Genomic DNA, 21829 nt, shown 5'->3' with positions numbered 1-21829 from the left:
GGCCTGCCGTGGATCCCCCTTCTCCTCTCGAGAACTCCCACAGCGGCCCCTAGTCGAGCAAGATTTTGCCCTTGTGGGAACTTTGGGCGTTCGCCATTCGTCCCGTCGAGTCGAGACCCCCGTTTGAGACGGGCTCGCCCGGGAGCTGTGTCCAGGAATGGAGACCAGGCGATCTTGCTCATTCCCGCTCCTTGCACTCACCCCCCAATGGACTCGATCCTCGGCATACATCGTGACCATGCCTTGGGGCCACATGACCTTGTGTAACGCCGTTTCTGTGGCCCGCGACGAGAGCTGAAGTCTGGGGCCAGATAACGGGTCGCCGAGGTCACCCCAGTTGCCCACCTGCCTGCCTGCCTGTGTGCCTGTGTGCCTGTCCAGCTGCAGGCAAGGCATGGGGGAATGACGCTATGTCTGCGGCCAACCCGCAGGCCGTGTACTGTGGTAGGGCTTGAGCTTTACCTTGGCTGCTTGGTCAAGCCTCACTTTTGGGAGACCTGGTCGATAACCCACAGTTGGCAAATTATGCAGGTGTCACTCGGTCCGCTTCCGCAAGGAACTCTGGGTGCAGCTGCATATGCGAGGGGTTTATCACACAGCATCACTCTTTCATTAATTGATGCCTGTCGGAGTGCTTGCATTCAGGCATTCTGCAAAGCATACTCAATGGAGATGCATATCTCTTTGGCCATCTTATCGTCAGACTCGGTATCAGCCGCAAGAGATCGGCTCGTGTCATTTCGGGATACTTCTTCGCGGGGCGCATTAGCAATCATTTCCCTCCTGCAGGTGGAACTGGAAGGAGAGCGTGGATGCGTGTGCGTGGCTGTCGACGAGCAAGCAGGGCAAGCTGCGAATTCGCTTTCTCCCGTCACCCAGCCCGCGATTGCCACCCTTGTCCCACAATTAATATGCAGGCTTCCTGCTCGCTGCACGATGCAATCGTGAAATCGTGAAATAAGCCGTCGACCGCTTGACTGCATGTAGGCCAGGTCCGCCGTCCGCCCAGCCACCAGGAGCCCAGAGGACGATGACGACCACCGAAACCCCCGCCTCAGCTCGCAATGTTCCGCTGCTCACCGACAATTCGATCCATTCGAGAAAACTTCACTCGTGTCACACGTGGTGTAAGACCTTGATTCACCTTGGGCATCTTTGCCTGCTTTCGTGCCCGAACCCACGGGGACCAGAACGGCGTCGTTGTCTCGGGCGGGCACCGACCCACGTTTCGCTTCGGCCCTGTGCTGCGTACTATGTACGGCGATGGCGGTCAGATTTCGATCGTATTTCGTCTCCGGCATTTGGCCATCTGTCATCAGCGGCCCACAAAGCCACATACACACAGAAATCCTGGAGAAACTGTTCCCACCAGAGACCGCAGGATGAATTTTTTTTCTTGTCACCCTTGCCCGACTCCGCAAGAAGTTTTCCTCGATCTGCTTGTTCAGCCGCTTAGACCGGTGAGGACCGATCCTCCGTCACAAAAAGTTGACAGGACCCACTCAGGCGACTGATAGGTTCACTCCCGTGCCGAATGAGGCAAGTGGACTGGAAGGGTCTTGTTATGAACCCACACCATCAAGTTGCTTGCCGGCACAAAGAAGCCTGAGGTGCAGATGTATGCGGCAAATGTCCACAATGGAGACGACATAGACATCTGTTGTGGCCATGAGGGTCTGTTGGTCTGCCTCACATGATGATGACAGAATGCGAGGCCAATGAGCCTACCCGGAGCGTACTGTATGGTTGACTCAGGGACACACCATTCGTTTGGCGTTTGATGACAGTCCACTCTGATTGATGAGAACCCACTCCCACGCAGAGAGACAGGTTCAATCATGATGGCAAGCGAGGGTTCCCGCGGCAGCACTAAAACCATGCAACTGATGCAAATCCACATCTGGCAAGATCGTCCCCCAGGCTGGATGCTATGGGATGATTGTAGGCCCCATGCCAGCTCTTGCCCCGTCGCCACCCTTGACCCTTCACGAGAAGGTGTGTGTGCCACACCCCTCCGTGGCTGCCAGTAGAGTCGAGTCGCTTCAAGGGATATGAGCAGTCCAAGGCAAAATTGCTTGACCACGGGGTATGAGGGCCGTTGACACCAACAACCCCAGGGGCATATCTCGCTTCACCACCCTGTGCTGCATGGCGCGCACTGACCCACGGTTTGGGCACGAAGCAACCCCGGATCCCGCGTAATGGGGATGCAGCAATGATCTCCAGATGGCCCGAGTGGGAAGCCGGGAATCGTAACCATAGTAACTGTAATGCCAGATTCCAGCCAGGCGTCACAGTCGTAGCAAAGACTGGGACACTAGACTACTGGGAACCGCACCTTCTCATCAGCAGCCCGCCTGATAGCAGGTGGCTCTAGAGTGCCCAGGGGCTTCCTTGGGTGGGAGGGTTCATGCAAAAGAGAATGGATACATGGTATCCGGGGCACCACGAAGGGTTCGTGGTCCGTGGATCGCATTCGCTCCTTCGGGAATTGACCAAGGCTCGAGCATGATTCATGTCCTTCAGACTCATTGCTTTGTCATGACTGCATCTGGCCAGATAGTGTATTGCTCCCCATTGCGGATTCGCTCTTGGCTGCTGACGAAGATGGGACTGGGTGTCTTGAATGGATGGAAAATGCGTTAGCCTAGCCGAATGACAAGGCGACGACACCATCTCCGGGATCTTCCCCATATGTGAGCCTGACTTGTTCAGGCATAGTCAGCAACCATCTCATTGCGTTGAGCCAAGATAACGCCTGATCGAGCCGTCGACGGCTGCAAGGCTGGTCCTGGACATCACGCATCACATCGACTATTGGCTGACAATTCCAGAACCAGAGACGCGTATACGAGTACACCCCCTCCGAAAAGGGGAAAAAAGAAGTTTGCCATAAATGAGACTGGTGATAGGAAGGCCATATGCCTGAGCGTTGATCAATGCTCGAAGCTTAGTAGGCTGTTGGGTCGACAGGACGACAGGACGACATGGCTCGTCCCTCCGCAATCAAACTCAACCATCGGACCAGCACAGGGAATGTGGTTGCAATTGGTGGGTGATGTGGACGTCATACGTCGAGAAGAGCAGCAGCCAACACTCGTGCCCAAGGGAGCCCCGTGTGGATTATCAGGGGTAGAATTGAGACGGGACCGAGGGCGAGCAAGTGTCCGTGCCGATGACCTCGTTGTGTGAAGCCCCATTGCCGGCATGCCGGCTTGAATGACGGCGGGGAGGTGAGCGAGAAGAGAGCAATGTGGATATATGCGATATTGTGGTATGGGGCAGGGTCTCATCTGCTGCTGACCGGTGTGGGTGTTGAGGGCCTAACGGGGTTCTGAATTCCCGCATGCGAGTTGAACTAGCTGTCTAGGTGCACGACGATAGAGCCTATCGCCGTGTCTGGGCGAAGATCTGCCCAGGCGAGCACGGAGAGTGGAGGACAGGCGAGTCAAGGACGGGGCTTGAATGCGATCAGCCCAAAGAAAATCTCGGCTTCGTCCAGCCCCCAGAGCCGGAGGTAACGTGGGAGTCGGGGGGAAGCTGGGCCGTGGGAAAGGGCAAGCTTTCCCGCATCTTGCGGCAGGAAAGCGTACTAAGTGGGTGGGCCGGCAGCCTCAGGGCAGGGCCAGCCTGGGCCATGCCGTGGGCCGAGGGTGGCTGCCACCGTCGGGGAGGAGACCAGAGAGCAAAGACCGCAGACCAGAGGCTGAGTAAGTGGCTGCGATCCGAAATTGTTAGCGGAACATGTCGAGTCCGAAGGCATCCTGTCGGCTGTAACGCCATAGGCGACCCGAGCGGCGGTTGCGCTTGTCTGGCGGGCCAAGTACAGGTGGTACTACCTAGTATTGGCCGTGTATTAATAGCATGCGCGGATGTTGAGCAGCCGGGTTGCAGCATTCGATCAATAGATCGAGCACAAGCGCCGATGGAGGGCGGGTAGGAGACAAGGAGAGCACAAGATGGCCCAGGGGCACCGACGATTCGCGCCGGCCTGTCACTTCTGTCAGTTCTGGGTGCCAAAATTAGACCAAGCAACGGGTCCCGAGCTGTTGAACGCTTGTTTAGCGCGCGCAAAGCATCGCATCACAGGCGCCTACTGTGCAGCTGGACCTTGGAGACAGGGGGGCCTAGCCCTGGTGGTGCTCTGGACGTCTGGTGCTCAGGTACTTTGTCCTTCATCAGCCGTCGCGTCGGCGGCGGTCGCACGTGCCCCTGCGGAAAGAAGCTCCCAGTGGGCCTCGCAGCGGACCTGCAGAGCTGTGGCACCACAGCTTGCACAGCTCGCAGTCCTTGAGCAGAGAGCAGTTGCTATTGCTGCCCTGCTGCCCTGCTGCCAGATGCACCCCTGGTCCCTGAGCTTGACCCCAGCCCCTGGCCCCTCCTTCCCGCCGGGTGGGGCTCTGGCTCTTTCGTCCCATGGGAGGCGGGCCCGTGCTTCCTGCCTGCATGCCGCTTCTGCACGGCCATTGGCCCAGAGGCTTGCCGGCTGCGGAGAAGGTTGCTGTGCAGGCCTGTGCCGCTCGAGCCAATCCGATCTAAGAACGGCCCGAAGCTGCTAGCGCGGCCCACCCCAGCGTTACATCGACCTGCCTGCACCATGCACTTCCCACAGCTCGTCACTTCGTCTCGTCCAATCCTCCTCCATCTCGCTCCCTCGCCATGCAACCCTCGACACCCGCGACACCACCAGCCCGACACCAAGTGCAACCCCATTGTCCCCCGTGCCCCTCCTCTGGCCCGTCCAGCCCTTCCCAATCCAGCATGCACCGTGCACGCAGCTGCAATGCGCATGCTGCATGGGAGCTGACCACCCGCCCCGACCCAAGCCCAAGCCCGACCTCAACCAACCGTCCACCCTTCACCGGTGTGGTGTGCACCGTGTGCGCCAGCCAGCCAGCCAGCCAGCCAGCCCTGACGTCGTGCAACGGTGCCAATCTCATCCTGCCTCTGCCCTGCCTCCGGCCTGCCATCTGCGCGGCATAGCGCACTACTGTGGTACAGCCCTCTCCCGCCCCCCAACCGAGCATTGCTTGCAGGAATAACCGTCAGGCGAGCCGTCGTCCAGTAACACCATTGTTACTCGAGTACACGGCCACACGGCAACAATACCTCCGGTCCACGCCTCTAACCGTCGTGGCTCCCTACGGAATTCACCCTCTGCCACGCCCGAGAACGGTCTGTGGGCTGGGTACCTCGCAGGGATCGCCATCGTCCCCCACCCCCCTTCTTGTCCTGCTCACGAGTCGCGGACACGCTCCACGCAGAGACATGAGAAGCTAGTCTTGTTCTCTGCCGCACAGTACATACCGTATCAGTCGTACAGTTATCGTCGACCAGATCAACACAATGTTGAATGCCTCCCAACTGGGTTGCTCCCAGCCAATGCGCTCTAAACCCGCGCTCGGCCCACCGTGGACCCAGTGTTCGACGATAGAAGGATGCAGGGCATCAAGACATAGAGAACTGTACAGTTTTCAGCCCGGACTCTATCCTACGTTGGCATGGATCAGTCCACCATCACGGTTTGGATCGAGAACACTTGGAGGGATTCAAGCATACCTTGCAACACTTCCTGGCTACCAACAGGTCTTTCCGGATAGGCTCCATCCTACCCTGCCGCCCCCCCTCCCATCCTCAGCGGATGCAACCACATCGCTCAACGGGCTCGCTGCGCGTTGGGGTCGGGGAAGCTATGGCTCGCTGCATCTGCGTTCGTGCAATCTAAGATGTGTGTGGTCTAGGGGGGTGACGGGAGGATGATCATCAGATGAGAGTCGAGTCCGCTCCCACGCCTGCCATGCTCGCCGTTCACTCTCCCCCGAGACATGCGCTACAGACTTTTCAGCCACAAGTGTCTTCTCGAGCATGTGCTATCGACGTGCCCCCCTGGACACCAGTGAGACCCGGCACGCACTCAACAAGAGTCCATTACGTGGTTCTGAGGAATTAACCTGCGGGGCATCGATGTCAAACTTTCGGCAAAGTCCCGCCTCGAGTTGTCTGCCACCCTGCACGGCAGTAGTCTACATGATCACGACTGCGCTGTGCAGCGTTCATGGACATCGCCCCCAGGTGGTGCGCCGTCACCCAAGCCCCATCCCGATCAACAATGTGCCATGCTGCTGCGCAGCAAGGCGAGGCCATAGTTCAATGCACGCGTACGGCCGAGCTGCCCGGGGGCAGGCCATTTCCAGACCATCTTTGGGGTCGTGCGCCAAACCTTGTGAGATCAGATCTGCAAGGCAACCAGGATCCAGGTAAGCCAGATATGCATTGCAATGGACGTCCGTCGTTAGCTTCCTTGTGGCCTGCATGACCTCTGCATAGTTGCGCCAATAGGTGGGATTTGATGGGCAGCCATCAGGCCAGAGCTGCCTCTTTAGTCGCGCAACTGCATCGGCCGGCATCGCGAGCGGTACAATGCCCTTGTCCCCTTGTCCCCGTCGTCCTACCAGAGCTCGACAACGCCATCCCTGGGTGGGGCAGATGCTGGCTCCCACATCCGAGTGAGACCTTCTGGGCGACCGCTCATTGGCAACAATAAGCGCAGGACCCATATTGACGTGTGAGCACATGAGGGGAGCAAGGTCACTTCCGGACCATTGTGCTATGCTTAGGTACATGGGCCCTGCAGAGGAGCCTGGCCAGTTGCGTGCCCTGCCTGGTTCTCTGTGGTAGGGCGAGGAAATGTGGTCCAAAGATAGGTAAGCGTGCCATTGCTGCTGGCAGTTCCAAAATTAGAATCTCACTCAACCCGCATTGCCAGCAGCGGTTCACGGCCGTCGAGATGGCCACGATTATAAGTCTTTTGAGCCATCCATCACAGGCCCTACGACGTTTTGTTTCTCTCTTGTTCAAGGTCTATGGGTTATTTGGTGTCGTCCAGTTAGAGTATTTGTCTTGTCTTTTAATAATCCCCCTCACGGTCTATCAACACACGGTCAACATCGGCTTTCCTTTTCGAAACAATTCCAGTCAACAGCAAGCCGGACTTGCTCGCAACCAGTCAATCATTTTCGCATACGAAAACAAAACAAACCAAACCAAACAATCGGACGAAAATCGCTCGTCAAATTCTTAATACTAGTATCTGGCTCCGAAGAGACTGGGGGCTTTGGTTCTTCGGCACAACAACCCCGAACCGTCCCGTCGAGCTTGCCTTGTGTGAGAAGCGAGTGCGGATTTGCGAGCTTCTGGACTTGGACCAGGACTTGGGAGACCCCGGCTTGTGACCCTCCCGCTTTCGCTCGGCCCAGAAGATCAACAAGGTCGACAGTCCACACCCACCCCCCAGCCACCCCTACCCTTTACTCTCACGCCCCCCTTACCGGGTACCCCTGGAGATTGCCTCTGCACGCAGGTACCTGCCTTGAATAGGTCCCGAGGATACAAATGTCAACACAACCCCCCAACGGTCACCACCACCGAGAGGAACTCATGAGAGCATCGCAAGCCAACATGGCCGTCGCACAGCCAACAAAGACCAAATCGGCCCCTAAGGCTACCAACAATGCCGCCTCAAAGCAAAAGGCACAGATGCATCGCCGCTCCAGAACAGGTTTGTGCCCTTTTCCCACATGTTTCTGACCCTCTCATCTGTGTGCTCTCCGGGACTTAGACCGGCGCCGCTTTCCCTTCCTGGCCTGCCGTCTCTCGGTCGTCCGCCACTTCTTTCGCCCTCACTCTGCAACTCGGGCTCCAGGTGTTGGCCATCACAATTAAGGACTCAATGGCTAACATGAATTTTCCTTGGAGGCTGCTACACTTGCAGACTGCGAAGGAAGAAGTGCGACGAGGGCACCCCCATGTGCTCGGCGTGCAAGCATCTCGGCCTCGTCTGCGAATACAAGCGACCAATGTGGTGGAGCAACAACGATGCACGCAGGAAGCACAAGGACGACATCAAGATGATCATCAAGAGGAAGAAGCTGTCCGAGAAGGCCTCGCACTCGCATGCACACACAATACAGACCTCCATGCCTTCGCCACCGGGCCTGTCGCATTCGCTCCCCACATCAGCGACCTTCTCAGACCCCCTTGATCGCACGAGGTCTCAGTCGATTGATTCGCAGTTCGGCTTCGACTTCAACAGCCCGCCACAAGTCACCGAACCATTTGCGTACAACACACAGATGCACCCGGATTTCGTCTTCAGCGGCATGTCTCCCTATGCACCTTACGAGGTAGACGTCAAGACGGAGCGACAAATGTTTGTCAACGATGTGCCCACCCTGAGGGAGACCTCAACATCGACCTTCAGCACCTACACCACCCCCCCACCTCCGGGTACCATGCTTCCTTCCTCATTCCCCATTGATGGCGAGTGGACGGAGCAGGTCAACTTCGAGAGGAGGGAGTCGCTGGCTGAAGAGACCCTGAACTGCAACTTCTTTGACTTCGCTCACGGCCCTACAATGGACACCAGGCAAGTTGCCATTGAGCTTGATGACAGCGACCAAAGGCTCCTGGATCACTTCATCCAGTTCGTGCTTCCAACCTTGTTCCCTGTTCTGGAATCAAATCAGCACGGATCCGTCGGCTCGGACCTCATCCTACCCGCCCTGCAGAGCAACAAGGGCTACCTGCACTGCTGCTTGAGTATCGCGGCTCAGCACTACAAGGCCATGATGACTCAAAATGGCGATGTGGATGCCGAGATGCTGCAGCAGATCGACAGCGACATCATGCGCCACAGGTACTCGACCATCTCTTCGCTCTGCGACGCCCTCAACAAGGACGAGGACCACCAGGAGATCCTTGACGCCGCTCTGGGCCTCATCTTTTTCCAATGCTGTGTCGGCCGTTTTGACGACGCGCTCCCCGATATCGCCTGGCACCAGCACTTCCAAGCTGCCATTTCACTCGTGCAAAAGCTCGACCTGCCCCACATGGTCTCAGACGAGCATCATCCGCTCTCCCAGACACCCTTCAGCATGACACTCACCGCGTGGATTGACGTGCTCGGTGCGACAATGATGGGTCGTGCACCCACCTTTGCCCACACTTACCGCGAGAAGCACCTGTCCCAGGTCAACCACTCGCTTGGCCTCCGTGAGCTCATGGGCTGCGAGGACCGCGTCATGTATCTCATAAGCGAGATCGCCTGCCTAGAAGCACTCAAGCGCGATGGCATGGATGACATTACCTTGTGCCAACACGTACATGTTCTCGGTGACCAGATTGGCTTCACGGAGATGGGCGAGACCGGCCCCAAGATGCCCTTCAACGCCAACGGCACTCTGAGCCCCAAGCAGCTGTCAAAGAACATGACACAGGCTTTCCGCCTCACAGCGCGCATCTACCTCTGCAGTCTTGTACCGGGGTTCAACCCGTCCCAGCCCAGCTGCATCGACCTTGTCGAGCGTCTGACGAACGTCCTGCAGCACATCCCCTCCGGGCCCGGTGGATTTGACCGTTCCCTGGTCTGGGTCTACCTGCTCGGTGGGTCCATGAGTGGTGTCGGCTCATCGTTCCGGACCTTTTTCGAAGACCGCGTCGCCCAGCTTGGCGACCAGGCGGATTATGGCTCATTTGGCCGCGTGGCTTCCTTGCTTCGTGAGGTGTGGGCCCGCAATGCTGGCCTTGCTTGCTCGCCGAGCACTGCCACCAGCGCGGCGGCTGGCATCAAGCCCGAGGAATCGCAGCAGCAGGGACAGCAGGCGTTTGTCCACTGGAGGGACGTGATGCAGATGAAGGGCTGGGATTTCCTGCTCATCTAGATGATGTTGCGAAGGGATACCCTGATATCTGTGCCAGCGCCTGCTGCAACCACTCGTTTTTGCCCCTGTTCCTGACGGTGGCGACTGGAGCGATGCAGGGTATCGCTTCCTTGTCTACACGCATACCGACTTTCGCTTCAACTTATACCCCTTCTTTATTTTGAGATTTTGACCGAAGACCCTAGAGGCTGCCGCAAGGCAAAATTGAGATGAGTGGACTTCATCAATGATACCTAACTTCTTGGACGACACTGGACCTTCAACGGATGACCGCAGCTGGACTGGAAAGCTGCGCTTTTGGGTTTTTATTTTGGATTGTTTTGGACAATGATATGGATAGGCAACGGCACCGGTTGCAAGCGAGATACGGACGGGTGAACAATGCCTTGGAGCTTGACGTGATGGATGATAAGACGAACCTCGTTGCTGTGATTTACCCCGGTTGCTCGTCATCAATTGGTTTTCTTCTCGGTATACCAGAGCATCACATGGGGCCAGGAGTTTTTTTTCGCTGTGTGTTTTGGACGAATGGAGACTGCCGGTGTTTTCTGGGATACCAGTCCAGTTGTTTGGAACAACATCTTGGAGCATTTGGAATTGCGTCTGGAAAAAGACAAAGAGATACAGGACATCAGGCGAGTGCGCCGTTTCCATGTCTCTTGGGAGTCGGCCGGCCTTTAAACTGGTCGCCAATGTGTAATTTAAGTCGATAAATACCCTCCCAAACAAGAAAAGAAATCACAATATTTGAATGAGATCACCACTGGTGAGCCCGTCTATTGGAGCCATGAGAATTAGACTTGAAACCGGTTTGCGCTGTTGTGGGCGGTTATGGCCGTTGCCATGGAAGCAGACGAGAAAAAGAAATGGGCGTCGAATCTGACTTCCCCGTCCCTTGTAGACGCGCGCGACGGACCACGGCCTGAGCTCTGAAGCCATCGCGGCCAGTCAGCGTCGAAAGTAGGGCTGGCGGCAAGAAAATGAATTAAGAAAAGGGCCCCTTGGCCGGCGTGCCGCCGACTTTCAGAGAAAGCAATGCTCTCGCGCATGGTATTGACTGTTTATTTTCCTCTCATGCTATTTCTGAGTTTGCGACTCAATACTGACTTGACCGAAGCCTGGGTCCCGGGGATCAAGCTGCAAATCAGTCTCGAGGTTGCTTGATGTGCTGGCCGGGGCGGTTACGGGCAATTTCACCAGTGTCGCGCCGGCGGCCACGGGCGGTCGAGCCTCATGGCCATCCATCTCACTCGCCCGAGACACGCCTCTCAATCAGCACTGGTATCGGGAGGAGGCCCGACCGGCTTCACAGTTCTCACGTCATCCTCACATCCTCAAATTGCCAGGACGCCACCAGCAAACAACATCTACGTGTATCTCGAATCAATCACACTTACACGGACCCTAACCCCAACCCGCTTCCAATCGATCAGGGCCCTGAAGAAAATGCATCAGTGGGGGGGGGGGGCGGGAGGCGTTCGGCGCTGACCGCGCCCATGGGTGGTGGCTTGAAACGAAAGCCCCTCCCAGGATGGGACCCAGCCACGAGGAGACAGGGCAAAACCTGCTTGTCCATCGACTGACGTCCAGTCATCCCGACACAGGTGGCAGCCCATGTGACCGCTGCTGCTCTGCAACGACAGCATTCCAGTCATCCTAGGCCACGTCAAAAAAGGAGGAGCACCGTTCGGCCCCCCTCGTCCCCTCTTCGCACGCTTGCATTCGTAACAAGAGGCGGGACCGTGACGATGGTGAGGCAACCCAACGAAACTCTCTGTGGTAAGGTAAGAGTCATCGTCACGGGCAAGGGAGGTGAGGGTGAGGTGGCAGGGGGGCTTAGCCACTGGGACAACGCAAATGGTCCAGAGGGCGACTTGAAAACCTGGTCACGGGCAAGCGAGCGCGGACATGAGCCGATCTCTGAGGCTTCGTGATGTAGGATCTTCTGGAATCTTTGATAGAGCTACTCCCCTCCCCATGTGACCTCGGTGCGCTACGACCGTAATCTACGTGTTGAGTTTCACGATAGAGGGTTCACCGGTGATTTGGGCCCGTGGCGATGATGAGTCGGTGAAGGGCTTTCGCCGCCGGCCCCAGTTGCGGGTACCGGCGAGGGCTGGGTTTGACAGCGTATTTCCAAGGTTGTGGCTTGGTTTTCCCTGGTTCCTTGATACTCCGACTCTGGCAGGTGAGCGGGAGAGTTAGGATAGATAATAGCCTCGGGGCGATCCTCGGAGCGAAGGGAGGGGTGGTCTGGCAGGGCCCTTTTTGGCTGTCTGGCCTGGCTGTTGGCTGTCTGGTTGCAAGGGACAAGGGCCTTGTGCTGTCGAACCCTGACGAGCTGAAGAATCGGGATCCCGTGGATGGCATTCTTGCTGTGTCTCTGCAAATCCCGTCCCGTTCCCGTATCGGCAGGGCCTGGATGGCTGAACCCTCGACGCTCGAGGGTGCCGGGACAGGGATGCGAGCGCGGTTTGGAAAAAAAGAGGAAGACGGGCTGGGCGGGCTGGAGCTCGTTCTGGACCGGCGGGATGGTCACCTGGGCGGGACAGGATCGTCGAAGCTCAAGGGCAAGGGCTTGTGCCCTCGGCCCAGGGCGAATCACCCCAGCCCGTGCCGCCCTCCCCCAAGCCCGGTGCTTGTCTGATTGATAAGTTTCGGGCCATTCACGGTGAGCGGTGTGCCACGCCGTGGCTGCTCATGTGATCACTCGTGTCTCGCGGGTTAGCATCGGCCTGGCTGTGTGGTCACTGTTCATATGGCTCAACCCTGGCTGATAGCAATTGCGGAAGACCAGATCTGGAAACCCACTGGGCCAGTGCAACGTTGAGCGAGCCAGGAAGTTCCGAATGTCGGAATGTGCGAATGTGCGTGCTTGCTGAGCTTGCGTGCTTCGAGTGCACGTGTGCACGTGTGCAAGGTGTGAGTCTGAGTTTGAGTTCCTCGCTGGTCTCGTTGCAGGCCTCACTCGCTCACTCACTCAGTCAGGCTCATCAGTTTTCACGCCGTCTCCACATGTGGAGCACGGGTACCACTGACTGGGTGCGGTGACGTGCAGTGAAGGGAGGTGCAGTTCGGAATCGTGCATGGTTTTTGGTGCCAACGCGCAAAGTTAGATAAGAAGACGTGTCCGTCCGCTTGTCCGTCTTCGCGACCACGTCGACACGGATGCAGGCTTGCACATTGTTGGCTGCGGCTGGAGGTACTTGGGTACCTAGGTACCCGGGTACATGGTCACCACGCTAGACACCGTTCTGGCCGGGCTGATCTGAGACGGGTAGACCACCGCCTGAGCCGTGCGACCCTGGCCCTACCTGGTGCTGTTCGTGCCTGGCCCTTGTCTCTGTTGGAATAAGCGCCAGCCAACCGTTTGCGGCCTTCTCTCACAGTATGAAGGGCCCGTCGACGGCTGACCAACCTCAGGTCTCCCTTTGCTCCCTGCCCGGCCCAGGCCCAGACAGCCAGAACAGCAATACGGATTACGGATTACCGGCGTGTGCCTGGCGCCTCTCCGTGGCCTCTCGTTTACGGCGTCTCGGCCACCTCGAAACGGCACTGCCCCATACCGCGTCTCGCACCCGCGCGCTCGCCCACCCATTTCTGCCATTTGCGACGTGCAGATGCACGTCTCGACCCCGGATGCGCCCCGGAACTTTGCGTGGCACCGCCGGTAGCATGTTTCCACCGTGTTCATCATGCTCTCCTGCGAGCCCACCAGGTGTTCGTCGCCCGCCCTGAGACGAACTAGGGAGCGGAAGGGGCCTTCTAATTATGATGATGACATGGCGCCTCTTTGACTCCCCGCCCCGGCGGCTACACCACGGCCACTCGCCTTGACTGAGCATTGCCTTGCTGCCGCCGACCACACCCTGTGCGTTGCCCTCGACTGGACACGGAGGCCGCAAGACGGGTCCCATGCGTCCAAGTGCGGCTTCCTTCTCCACGCACACAGGCCAGCAGTCGTCCTGGCGAGGTCTTTGTCACCTCACCCGGCACCACGCCGTCGTCTTTGTCCGGCTTCCAGCTTTGGAACGTCATATCCGCATGCTTGGGCTTTCCCGGGACATCGCTTTCTTCCTTCTCTCATTACATCGCCATTGTTCTCGACCTTGTTCTCCCAGCCCTTTTTGTTTCCTCCGATCTTGCCGCCCGAGTCACCACAACAAGGCATTGTCATCTTGACTGCCTTTGAGAGTGTCCTGAATCACACTGTTTATCATACTTCTTATGCCTTCTGGCCCATAACCTTTCACCCAAGGGGCTCTGCTCTTTTGGTCTCTCCCCCCCGTTATTCTCCACGTTGATCCTCTCTGCAACCGCCGACTACTGTCTGGTACTCCGCAACAACACATCACCTATCCGCGCTACGCGCCGGGCATCAGAAACACAACCGACATATTCTACCTCTACCATTGCACAAGAAACAGCACAGACACATCAATGAAGAAACAAACAAAAAGCACAGCGCTGGCCAGGGCGTCGGCGCTTCTGCTCCTCTCCGCACTACCCTCCTTTGCCTCAGCCCTCTACATCCAAGTATCACCATCAGAGCTTTTTGGCCGGCAAGATTCCACATGCGGCGACTCCTCGTACGCGAAATGTAACACGGCTGGCCTTCCTGACGACTTCTGCTGTCCCGCCGATCACTCATGCATTGCCCTCGCCGGCAAGACAACCGCACTCTGCTGCCCTAGCGACAGCGACTGCAATGGCATCAGGCCCATCCCCTGCGACATCAGCCTGCAGGACAAAGGACTTCACCCGGAGAATGTGGTTATGACCAACGCCCTGACGGGGACGATTCCCAGGTGTGCCAACTTGTGCTGCCCCTTTGGGTACAGCTGTGACGGCGAGAACTGCATTCTCAACCCAGACCAGAACGCGAAGCCATTGACTTCGACCGGACCGCAGCCCTCAACAACGGCGGCGTCGTCCGCAGCCGGGAGCAGTGAGACAGTCGGCGTGAGCGTGACCTCCGCGTCGCGACAGTCGGCTTCCGCAACAGCCTCTGCAACAGCCTCCGGCTCAGGCTCAGGTTCTGCGACGGCGACCGGCTCCGGGTCCCAGTCCTCGTCCACGGCCGCCGCGGCCGAGGGATCTGGTGATAACGATAGCGATTCCGACAGCTCCAGCTCTTCGAGTGGACCCTCGGCTGGCCTGGTGGCTGGTGGTGTCGTGGGTGGTATCGCTGCTGCCGTCTTCCTGGGAATGCTGGTGTGGTTCTTCATCAAGAGGGAGGCCAAGCGCAAGAACGAGGCCGCTCAGGAGAAGCTACCTCAATCTCGCTCGTCACGATCGTCATCCTTTGGCAACATCATCAACAACCCGATGACCAACTCTCTGCGCATGGGTGGATGCCCGGTAATTTCCAAGCCCATCGTCGACGAGGGCGCCATGAGAAGTGACTTTGGGCGCAAAGTTAGCCCGCGGGCCGGGTCTTTCAATACCGCTAGCGACGAGGACATTGAGTACGAGAGGGAGTTTGGCACAATGGGGGCCAGGCCCGTGAGCGGGGTGGACATGAATGACCTGCACTCGGTGCCCCGCTCGCCCCCGACGCTCACAAACAACAGAGCGGTGAGCTCCATGTACGCCGTCACCGACTACGCGGATGACGGCGCGTACCAGGCACCGCTCAAGATGCCCTCGGCCCGCCACTTTGGTGGCCAGGACAACCGTGTCAGCGTCGGCGCCGAGGGCCGGGACGCCCTGGGGTCGCCCATATCCGATTATGGTGGCCAGAGGGTCGAGCGGGACCCCAACGGGGCATACATAGACGTCTTTGCCGACTCGAACGTCCCTCTCACGCCGCCACAGGCTTATACCGGGGACAGGATGACTAGATTTACAGACATAATGGACGACGCCCAGGATAGGAGGAGGTAATTTTGAAGACTGCAGAGCATATATATAGCATGCATGGACTGGCGTTGATAATTGTTTTACCCAGGGAGCGGTTTGGATACGGAAATAAAGAGATACCTGTCTTGTACTAGCAACTACTATTGCCAACAAAGACTACCGCTTACTACTAGTTTAAATATATACAAAGTACATAAACTTTTTCAGTTCTGGATACACTGTCCACATTGGCCTTCATCACGTCGGCGTGACAAGCGCATCCTTTCAAATCGAGTCACTAAGTAAGCAATTAACTCGTTTATCACCTCGTGGTCATGGTAGCACATAGGTCTATTTTTATCCTTTCTTTTGGGCGCCTTTGGCATACTTTACACACTCGATATGTCGCGGCAGGTTTTTTTTTTTTACGTGGCAAGCGACCGGGCCTCAAGAGAACCTCAGCCGCGGCTACCCCACTGGTGTCTATTATACAGCCCCCAAGCACCATCGACCCCTCGTCATTGCAGGCAGGCAAATCAAGCAAGCAATCTACTGAGGTGCTCCCTCGACCGCACTGTCCGCAGGCGCGGGGGCCGGCTGGGCCACCTGCGCAACGCCGGGGCCGACCTGCGGGTTCTCGGTCATGGCGCGCTTGCCGGAGAGCCTGGACAGCGACTCCACCCTGCCCCAGTCGATGATGTTCCACCAGTTCGTGAGGAAGTCCATCTTGCCGCCGACGCCGTAGTCCCACATCCAGACGTGCTCCCAGGTGTTGACGCACAGCACGGGGACGACGTCGGTGCCGCCGGGCGGCCGGGCGAACCTGTTCTTCTCGGCGGGGGCGGCCCCGTGCAGGGGCTCGCGCCGGTTGGCCGTGTTCTGCCGGTTGAAGTACTCCTTGACGACCTGGCCGCCCTCGCCGTGGGAGCCGTGGTTGTTCATGTCGCTGCCCTGGCTGCGCCAGTGGGCGCTCGGGTAGGGGCTGCCGGCCTGGTACGTCGTCAGGATCTTGAAGGGCCAGGCCCTGGCCCCGGTGGCGTCCATCTGCTGCACGAGCCAGACGAAGCCCGGCCCGAACATGGCGTCCGCCGTCAGCAGCATCTCGCGCTGCAGGGTCTCGAGGCTGCCGAACGACAGCTCCAGCGCCTTGCGCATCATCTCGGACATGTGCTCGCTCCTGTCCGCGCCGCCCGTCTTGGACAGCCCGCTGAAGAAGAAGTGGTTGTTGTGCGCCATGGAGGCGTAGTTGAACGTGGCGGCCAGGTGCGGCTCGCGGGCCGTCGCGATGGCCGTCTCGAGGGTGGTCATGTCTGCGTACGCGGTGCCTGGAGGGGGTGGCAGGCAGCCTGGTCAGCATGATTGTCCACAGAAGGGGTTCGACCACCCCAGCTAGCGATGGGCGTCCACAGCACCGCCGGCCCCGGGGGGGGGGGGGTATAACCAGTACCTGCTGTGTACTCGTTCAGCTTGTTCAGCACATGGGCCTGGTAGGTGTTGTACGCGATCTCGAAGGCCTCGGCCGTCATCAGGCCGCGCACACCCTCGCGCTCGAACCTGTCATCGTCGGTCAAGGGGGCGACTGAGTGCAGCTGCCGCGCCGGTGAGGCGTGTAGAGACCTCTTCTGCAGGTGTTGTTGCTGCTGTCTCGCGGGGACGGCAAATGGTGACGGCGGCGAGGGGCGAGGGGCAGCTGCGGACAGCCTCGCGGCGCAGGCCCTTGATATTCGTAATCTTGGCTTGAACATGGTTGCCGGTTGTGTAAGTCGACCTGCTGTTCCCCTACCGAAGAACAGTGTCGCGCTCAGTCGCTCTATCGCCTAGGTTGGATCATATGGAAGCTCCGAACTTTTTTGGACCGGCCCCTTGCAAGCTTGATGGGTTACGTAATCAGCTCGTGAATGACCATCTAAACATCCACGTCTGGACTCTGCAGTTGAACTACCCACCAGAGAGATGCGGATTCTAATTAATTAGGTAACAAAAATTCATGTTTCTGTTTTAATCTGGGACTAATAAGAGCCTGGGTGTCGCAACGGTGTAGATTTTGGGCTGATTATCGACCACAGCACTCCGGGATGAGCCGAGAGTCTGGCTGTCGCTTCTAGTGCTCTCCATCATTTGATAGTGCCTGCAGAGGCTCGCAGATGCGATCAAAGACAAGACGAAAGTGAAGGATTGTCAAGATTGAGAAAAGGATTCTTTGCTAGATTATGCTCCGGTGTGCTTCGTTTCCTTTCCTTTCCTCTCAATCGCAGGATCACTTGCAGCTCGATACTTGAACTTTGCCCAAGCTGCGCCTCTTCAGCCATAATGCTGTTGTCCAGCCTATTGGGTGACGGTGGAGGTCACAAGCACCTGCAGGTTTTGGTCCAAATGCTCAGAGGCCCCTGGACCACCACAAGCCAGCATGTAATTGTCGGTCCGTGCAGGACGACGGCACTGATCACCGCTTCTTGTCTTTCTCTTGCTGTGATAGCAACAGATCGCGCATCGCAGCTCGAGCATTCCTGCTGCCGCCCAACTTCGGCCCCTTGAGCACCTCTTCCTGCTTCGCTCCCGGCCGACTCGGCTGCGGTGCCGCCTTCCTCCGCTGGTGCCGCCTCTCAGACATGGCGTCCATGAACTCACGGCGGAACTGCTCTGCGATCTTCTCGTCCGCGGCTTCATCGAATCCAGGCTCACCAGAAGCCTCCGGCTGGGCGGGAACATCGTACACATCCACTGCACTCGGGTTAGCGAACACTCCAAGCCGGTGCGGTAACAAGTGAAACCTACGTCTGTTCTCGCGCATGAGCTCTTCCACAAGCTGGTCACGCTTGACGTCGTCGCTTCCGCGCCTCTTGCGCCCACGCCACGGCTTGCCATCCTTGCCGATCCTAACCCGCTTCCTCGAGTCGGAGTCGTCGTCATCGATGGCCTCGCCGGCGAGGCGCCTGCGTGCCTGCTCCGTCATGTTCGCATTGCGCATCCGGACTTCCTCGCCGAGGTCAACCTCCTGCAGCTTTCCGTGCATCGTCGGCCGTTCTCCGAGCTGTTTAGTCGGATCTGCGATGAGCGAGCCCGTCGCTCGTGATGATTGCTGCTGGTGCTGCGGTTGTTGGTTTTCTGCTTCAGTAGCCTTCTCGGCGGCGTGCCGTCTAGCCAACTCGGATTCTATATATTCCTCCCTACATGATCAGCCCATGTCCGGTGTGACGGGGGAGCGGCCGCAGGTGGGGCAACCTACATATGCTTGTTGACGAGCTCGCCGACCAGTCCTGCCTGTGGCGCAAAGCGCCTCGATACCCCGTAGTCCATAGAATCTGCGCCATTTGGATCGTCCTTGAGAACTAGACTCTGCTCCTGGTTCGCTTCCTCGGGAACCTTGGATGTGCCTTCAGGCCGGAAGCCGACCCCCTTGAGTCTTGTCCTGCGTGCGTTGCGTAGACGCAGCGCTTCTTTTACTGATGACTCCTCCGTGTCTGGCTCTGTGTCGCGGTTTACTTCGATTTTTGTCTCTCCATCATCCGGCAGCGCTTGGGCGGCAGGCTGCTGCAACGCATCATCTGGTTCGGTCTCGGTCTCCTCTGCGCGCTGTCGCAGGTGCTTGCGCTTCTTGCTAGGTCGGAAAACAACTTGCGGTTCAGGGGTTTCGGTCTTTGCCGTATCCATATTGGCGAATGGCTTCTAACATACACTCAAAAAGAGCGCGACCGTATGGATGACTTGCGGATTTTGGATGTAGTCGTTGGTTGATGATGAGTGAGTGGCTGAGACGAGGGTAGTTCATTAAGCCATGGAGACAGTCGAAATAAGCTACCTTATCTTATCGGGGTGGCCCGTCTCTGCTTGGAGACCCTTGTTTGTGATGTCAGAGCCTGGTGTCAAGGGCAGCTCCAATCCCAAGACAATCCTACACTCCGGTTCACTTCCGGTTCATTTCTAGTTCATTACTGAAATTACGACTAAGATTCGAATATCGAACTGTCACCATGACAAAACGTGTAAGTCGGAGGGCTTTGCAGCTTATAGCAGAGGCACAGGAGTTGACACGGCTAGGTGTACTTCGTCGCCCACGGTGGAATGGTCCAGGGTGTCGGGTTCAGATACTTTACCCGAAAGCAAGCCACTGCGCACGGGATAACTGGCTGGGTCAGAAACACACCAAACAACAAGGCAAGTCAAATACCCGACTCTATGTACAGTGGGAACGCTGGGAATCTAACCTCACCCCAAAGGTCGAGGGCGAGGCTCAGGGTAACGAGGACGTCCTCCAGACCTTCCTGAAGGACGTGGACAGTGGCCCGGCAGGTGCCAAGGTTGTCAAGCTCGAGAAGGAAGATCGAGATGTCGTAGAGGGTGAGACTGGCTTCGAGGTTCGGCACTAGGGCTCCATTGGCGTGTTTGGTGGTGGATCGTGCATGGCATAAATTGGGCGTTCGAGACGGACTGGCGTTGTGTCAACGATATCTCTAGACATATCTACTTCATTCGCTGAGCGAGACTGCTCAAACATTGATTCATTTTGCTCTGTCAGGGAATCTCTAATCCTCTTCCATGGATTCGTCTCCATCGCCCTCGCCCTCCTCTTCCTCCTCCTCGTCGTCATCAGAGTCGCTTTCATCATTAGTAACCCCAACCAGCCTCTCCTTGACTTCCTCATCTGGCTTAACGTCAGGTAGCTTGCCAGCAAACGCACGGCGAACGGTCACGTTCGTGCTGGTATCCCAGATGTGCATCGTGCCTTTGCTGCCAGCCACAGCTAACCGGAATGCGACCTCTGGATCGGGACCGAATGTCGTGGAGAAGACCTTCCCGACATCGAGATCACGAGAGACCACCAGCGAAGGCCCTGAGGCTTGTATATTCCAGAGCTTGACCGTCTTGTCCGTAGAGCCCGTCACCATGAAGCCGGGTATCGCGGTGTTCAGGTCGAATGATGAAACAGATTGGTCGTGTGCCTGCAATGTCCACACTGCCTTGCTCTTGGCCGGGTCTGAAGGCGCGTTCCTGACGTCGTAGTAGTGGACGACACCGTTCTCGGTAGAGACAAAGAAGAAGTTGGGGTCGTGCGAGTCCCACCGCACGTTCTCAACGTCGCTCTCAACACCCCACCTGCGCGGCTTCGCCTCCGGCGCCCGCATGTCCGAGGCGACTACAGTACGGTCGTAACTGCCGCTGAGGAGAACCGTGGACTCGACGGAGTGCCATGCGATAGAGCAGACCTTGTCGGTGTGGTAGGTGTATGACTTGGCGCACTTTGAGGTGTGCAGATCCCACAGCTTGACGGTTTTATCGGCGGAGGCGGAGGCGAGGAGGTTCCTGTGTTTCCTATTCGCTGCGAGTGACAGCACTGCGTCGACGTGATACTCGTCGTTGGCCTTCTTCGACTTCTTCTTCTTCTTCTTCTTCTTCTTCTTTTCGTCCTCTGGGTTGCCTCCCTGCCCCAGGACAGCATTTGGGTACATGCAGTCTACTGTGTCGAGATCCCAAACCTCGATATCGGGGTCCATGGTACCGATGGCGACAAAGTTGGCCGTCGCATCCTTATCGACGCTCGACTTGCCGCAAGCAATGTCTAGCCACTCGACACACAGGGGTATGGCAGGCAGCATGATGTCGTGGTGCACGTAGAGATTGTCGGAGTCATCTTCGTATACGTAGACCTCCAGATGTGCCAGCTCGTCCTCGACCTTCGCTGCTAGGACTAGGTTGTCTGTGGCAAGAATCTGCAGCTCCTCCCGCTCCTCGTTGTCGTCCACGGCGTCGGGTATCGTGATGTAGGGGTCCTCCTTGTTGTTCTCATAGTATGCAAGCGATTTGACGTTCCCAAACATGCCCATGCTCTGTGCGACTTCTATATCCTCCTCTGGGTCGTCGTCGTAGTGCTCTAGGTCGTACTCCTTCAGGTCGTCGTCAATCTCGATGCTGCAACATGATTAGCAAGGAACAGTAGAAGCAGTCCAGAATGCAGCGCATACTCGTCCTTGATTCCGTCAGTGGCCTTCTTCGACTCTTCTGTGTCCGAGCTGCCCTTCTCCTCCTTTGCTTTCGCCTCTTCGAGGTCGTCGTTCGCATCGTCCAAGTTCAGCTTGGCCAGCGAGGCGATGCGCTCGAACTCTTCCTCGTCGAAGTCATACTTCTGTGGGAAGGGCGCCGCGAAGCCTCGCGGTGCCCATGTTGCCGTTGTGATCATAGACATCTTGGGAAAATTCACCACAATAATGCTTAACGTATCTGCGAGTGGAAGTAAAACAATTTTGAGAATTGACCTACTGGGGAAACTTTTT

The 21829-nt window shown here is 57.5% G+C and overlaps 7 protein-coding genes across 7 annotated transcripts; 3 read left to right on the top strand and 4 right to left on the bottom strand.

The window, feature by feature from the left end:
- Positions 1-4159: 4159 nt before the first annotated feature.
- Positions 4160-4798, bottom strand: KVR01_005607 (uncharacterized protein; the record flags this gene model as incomplete). Its single annotated transcript, XM_044784561.1, has 2 exons — positions 4160-4535; positions 4611-4798. The coding sequence occupies 2 exons, from the start codon at positions 4796-4798 to the stop codon at positions 4160-4162; spliced, it is 564 nt and encodes a 187-aa protein (XP_044646052.1).
- A 1964-nt stretch (positions 4799-6762) lies between these two features.
- Positions 6763-10475, top strand: KVR01_005077 (uncharacterized protein). The gene is made up of 2 exons (XM_044791028.1): positions 6763-7558; positions 7756-10475. The coding sequence occupies exons 1-2, from the start codon at positions 7393-7395 to the stop codon at positions 9717-9719; spliced, it is 2130 nt and encodes a 709-aa protein (XP_044645522.1). The 5' UTR covers positions 6763-7392; the 3' UTR covers positions 9720-10475.
- A 2419-nt stretch (positions 10476-12894) lies between these two features.
- Positions 12895-15796, top strand: KVR01_005439 (uncharacterized protein). The gene has a single exon (XM_044786670.1). It carries the CDS (start codon positions 14160-14162, stop codon positions 15603-15605), a length of 1446 nt encoding a protein of 481 aa, XP_044645884.1. The 5' UTR covers positions 12895-14159; the 3' UTR covers positions 15606-15796.
- Positions 15797-15894: 98 nt separating this feature from the next.
- On the bottom strand, positions 15895-17486 carry KVR01_005531 (uncharacterized protein). Its single transcript, XM_044793202.1, has 2 exons — positions 17008-17486; positions 15895-16885 (listed from the first exon to the last, which is right to left on the bottom strand). The coding sequence occupies exons 1-2, from the start codon at positions 17303-17305 to the stop codon at positions 16110-16112; spliced, it is 1074 nt and encodes a 357-aa protein (XP_044645976.1). The 5' UTR covers positions 17306-17486; the 3' UTR covers positions 15895-16109.
- Positions 17487-17530: 44 nt separating this feature from the next.
- On the bottom strand, positions 17531-19306 carry KVR01_005482 (uncharacterized protein). Its single transcript, XM_044788317.1, has 3 exons — positions 18787-19306; positions 18336-18727; positions 17531-18281 (listed from the first exon to the last, which is right to left on the bottom strand). Exons 1-3 carry the CDS (start codon positions 19209-19211, stop codon positions 18004-18006), a joined length of 1095 nt encoding a protein of 364 aa, XP_044645927.1. The 5' UTR covers positions 19212-19306; the 3' UTR covers positions 17531-18003.
- Positions 19307-19531: 225 nt separating this feature from the next.
- On the top strand, positions 19532-19927 carry KVR01_005512 (uncharacterized protein; the record flags this gene model as incomplete). The annotated part of the gene is made up of 3 exons (XM_044782939.1): positions 19532-19543; positions 19599-19691; positions 19778-19927. The coding sequence occupies 3 exons, from the start codon at positions 19532-19534 to the stop codon at positions 19925-19927; spliced, it is 255 nt and encodes an 84-aa protein (XP_044645957.1).
- Positions 19928-20083: 156 nt separating this feature from the next.
- KVR01_005049 (rRNA-processing protein PWP1) lies at positions 20084-21741 on the bottom strand (the record flags this gene model as incomplete). The annotated part of the gene is made up of 2 exons (XM_044783331.1): positions 20084-21467; positions 21521-21741. 2 exons carry the CDS (start codon positions 21739-21741, stop codon positions 20084-20086), a joined length of 1605 nt encoding a protein of 534 aa, XP_044645494.1.
- Positions 21742-21829: the final 88 nt, after the last annotated feature.

The sequence above is a fragment of the Diaporthe batatas genome (genome assembly GCF_019321695.1).
Source record: "Diaporthe batatas strain CRI 302-4 chromosome Unknown Contig00005, whole genome shotgun sequence".
In the NCBI taxonomy this organism is placed as follows: Eukaryota; Fungi; Ascomycota; class Sordariomycetes; order Diaporthales; family Diaporthaceae; genus Diaporthe; species Diaporthe batatas.
Note: the sequence above shows the minus strand (reverse complement) of the source record. Positions and strands in the feature narration are given on the sequence as shown.

Excerpts from the sequence above, each read along its gene's own strand:
- KVR01_005531 (XM_044793202.1), bottom strand. The coding sequence starts at position 17,305 with ATGTTCAAGCCAAGATTACGAATATCAAGGGCCTGCGCCGCGAGGCTG. Across the intron at positions 16,886-17,007 it reads GCTGAACGAGTACACAGCAG|GCACCGCGTACGCAGACATG; the intron begins GTACTGGTTATA and ends CACCCCCTCCAG.
- KVR01_005482 (XM_044788317.1), bottom strand. The coding sequence starts at position 19,211 with ATGGATACGGCAAAGACCGAAACCCCTGAACCGCAAGTTGTTTTCCGA. Across the intron at positions 18,728-18,786 it reads GAGCTCGTCAACAAGCATAT|GGAGGAATATATAGAATCCG; the intron begins GTAGGTTGCCCC and ends CTGATCATGTAG. Across the intron at positions 18,282-18,335 it reads GCTCATGCGCGAGAACAGAC|TGGATGTGTACGATGTTCCC; the intron begins GTAGGTTTCACT and ends ACCCGAGTGCAG.
- KVR01_005439 (XM_044786670.1), top strand. The coding sequence starts at position 14,160 with ATGAAGAAACAAACAAAAAGCACAGCGCTGGCCAGGGCGTCGGCGCTT.
- KVR01_005077 (XM_044791028.1), top strand. The coding sequence starts at position 7,393 with ATGTCAACACAACCCCCCAACGGTCACCACCACCGAGAGGAACTCATG. Across the intron at positions 7,559-7,755 it reads GCATCGCCGCTCCAGAACAG|GCTGCTACACTTGCAGACTG; the intron begins GTTTGTGCCCTT and ends TTTTCCTTGGAG.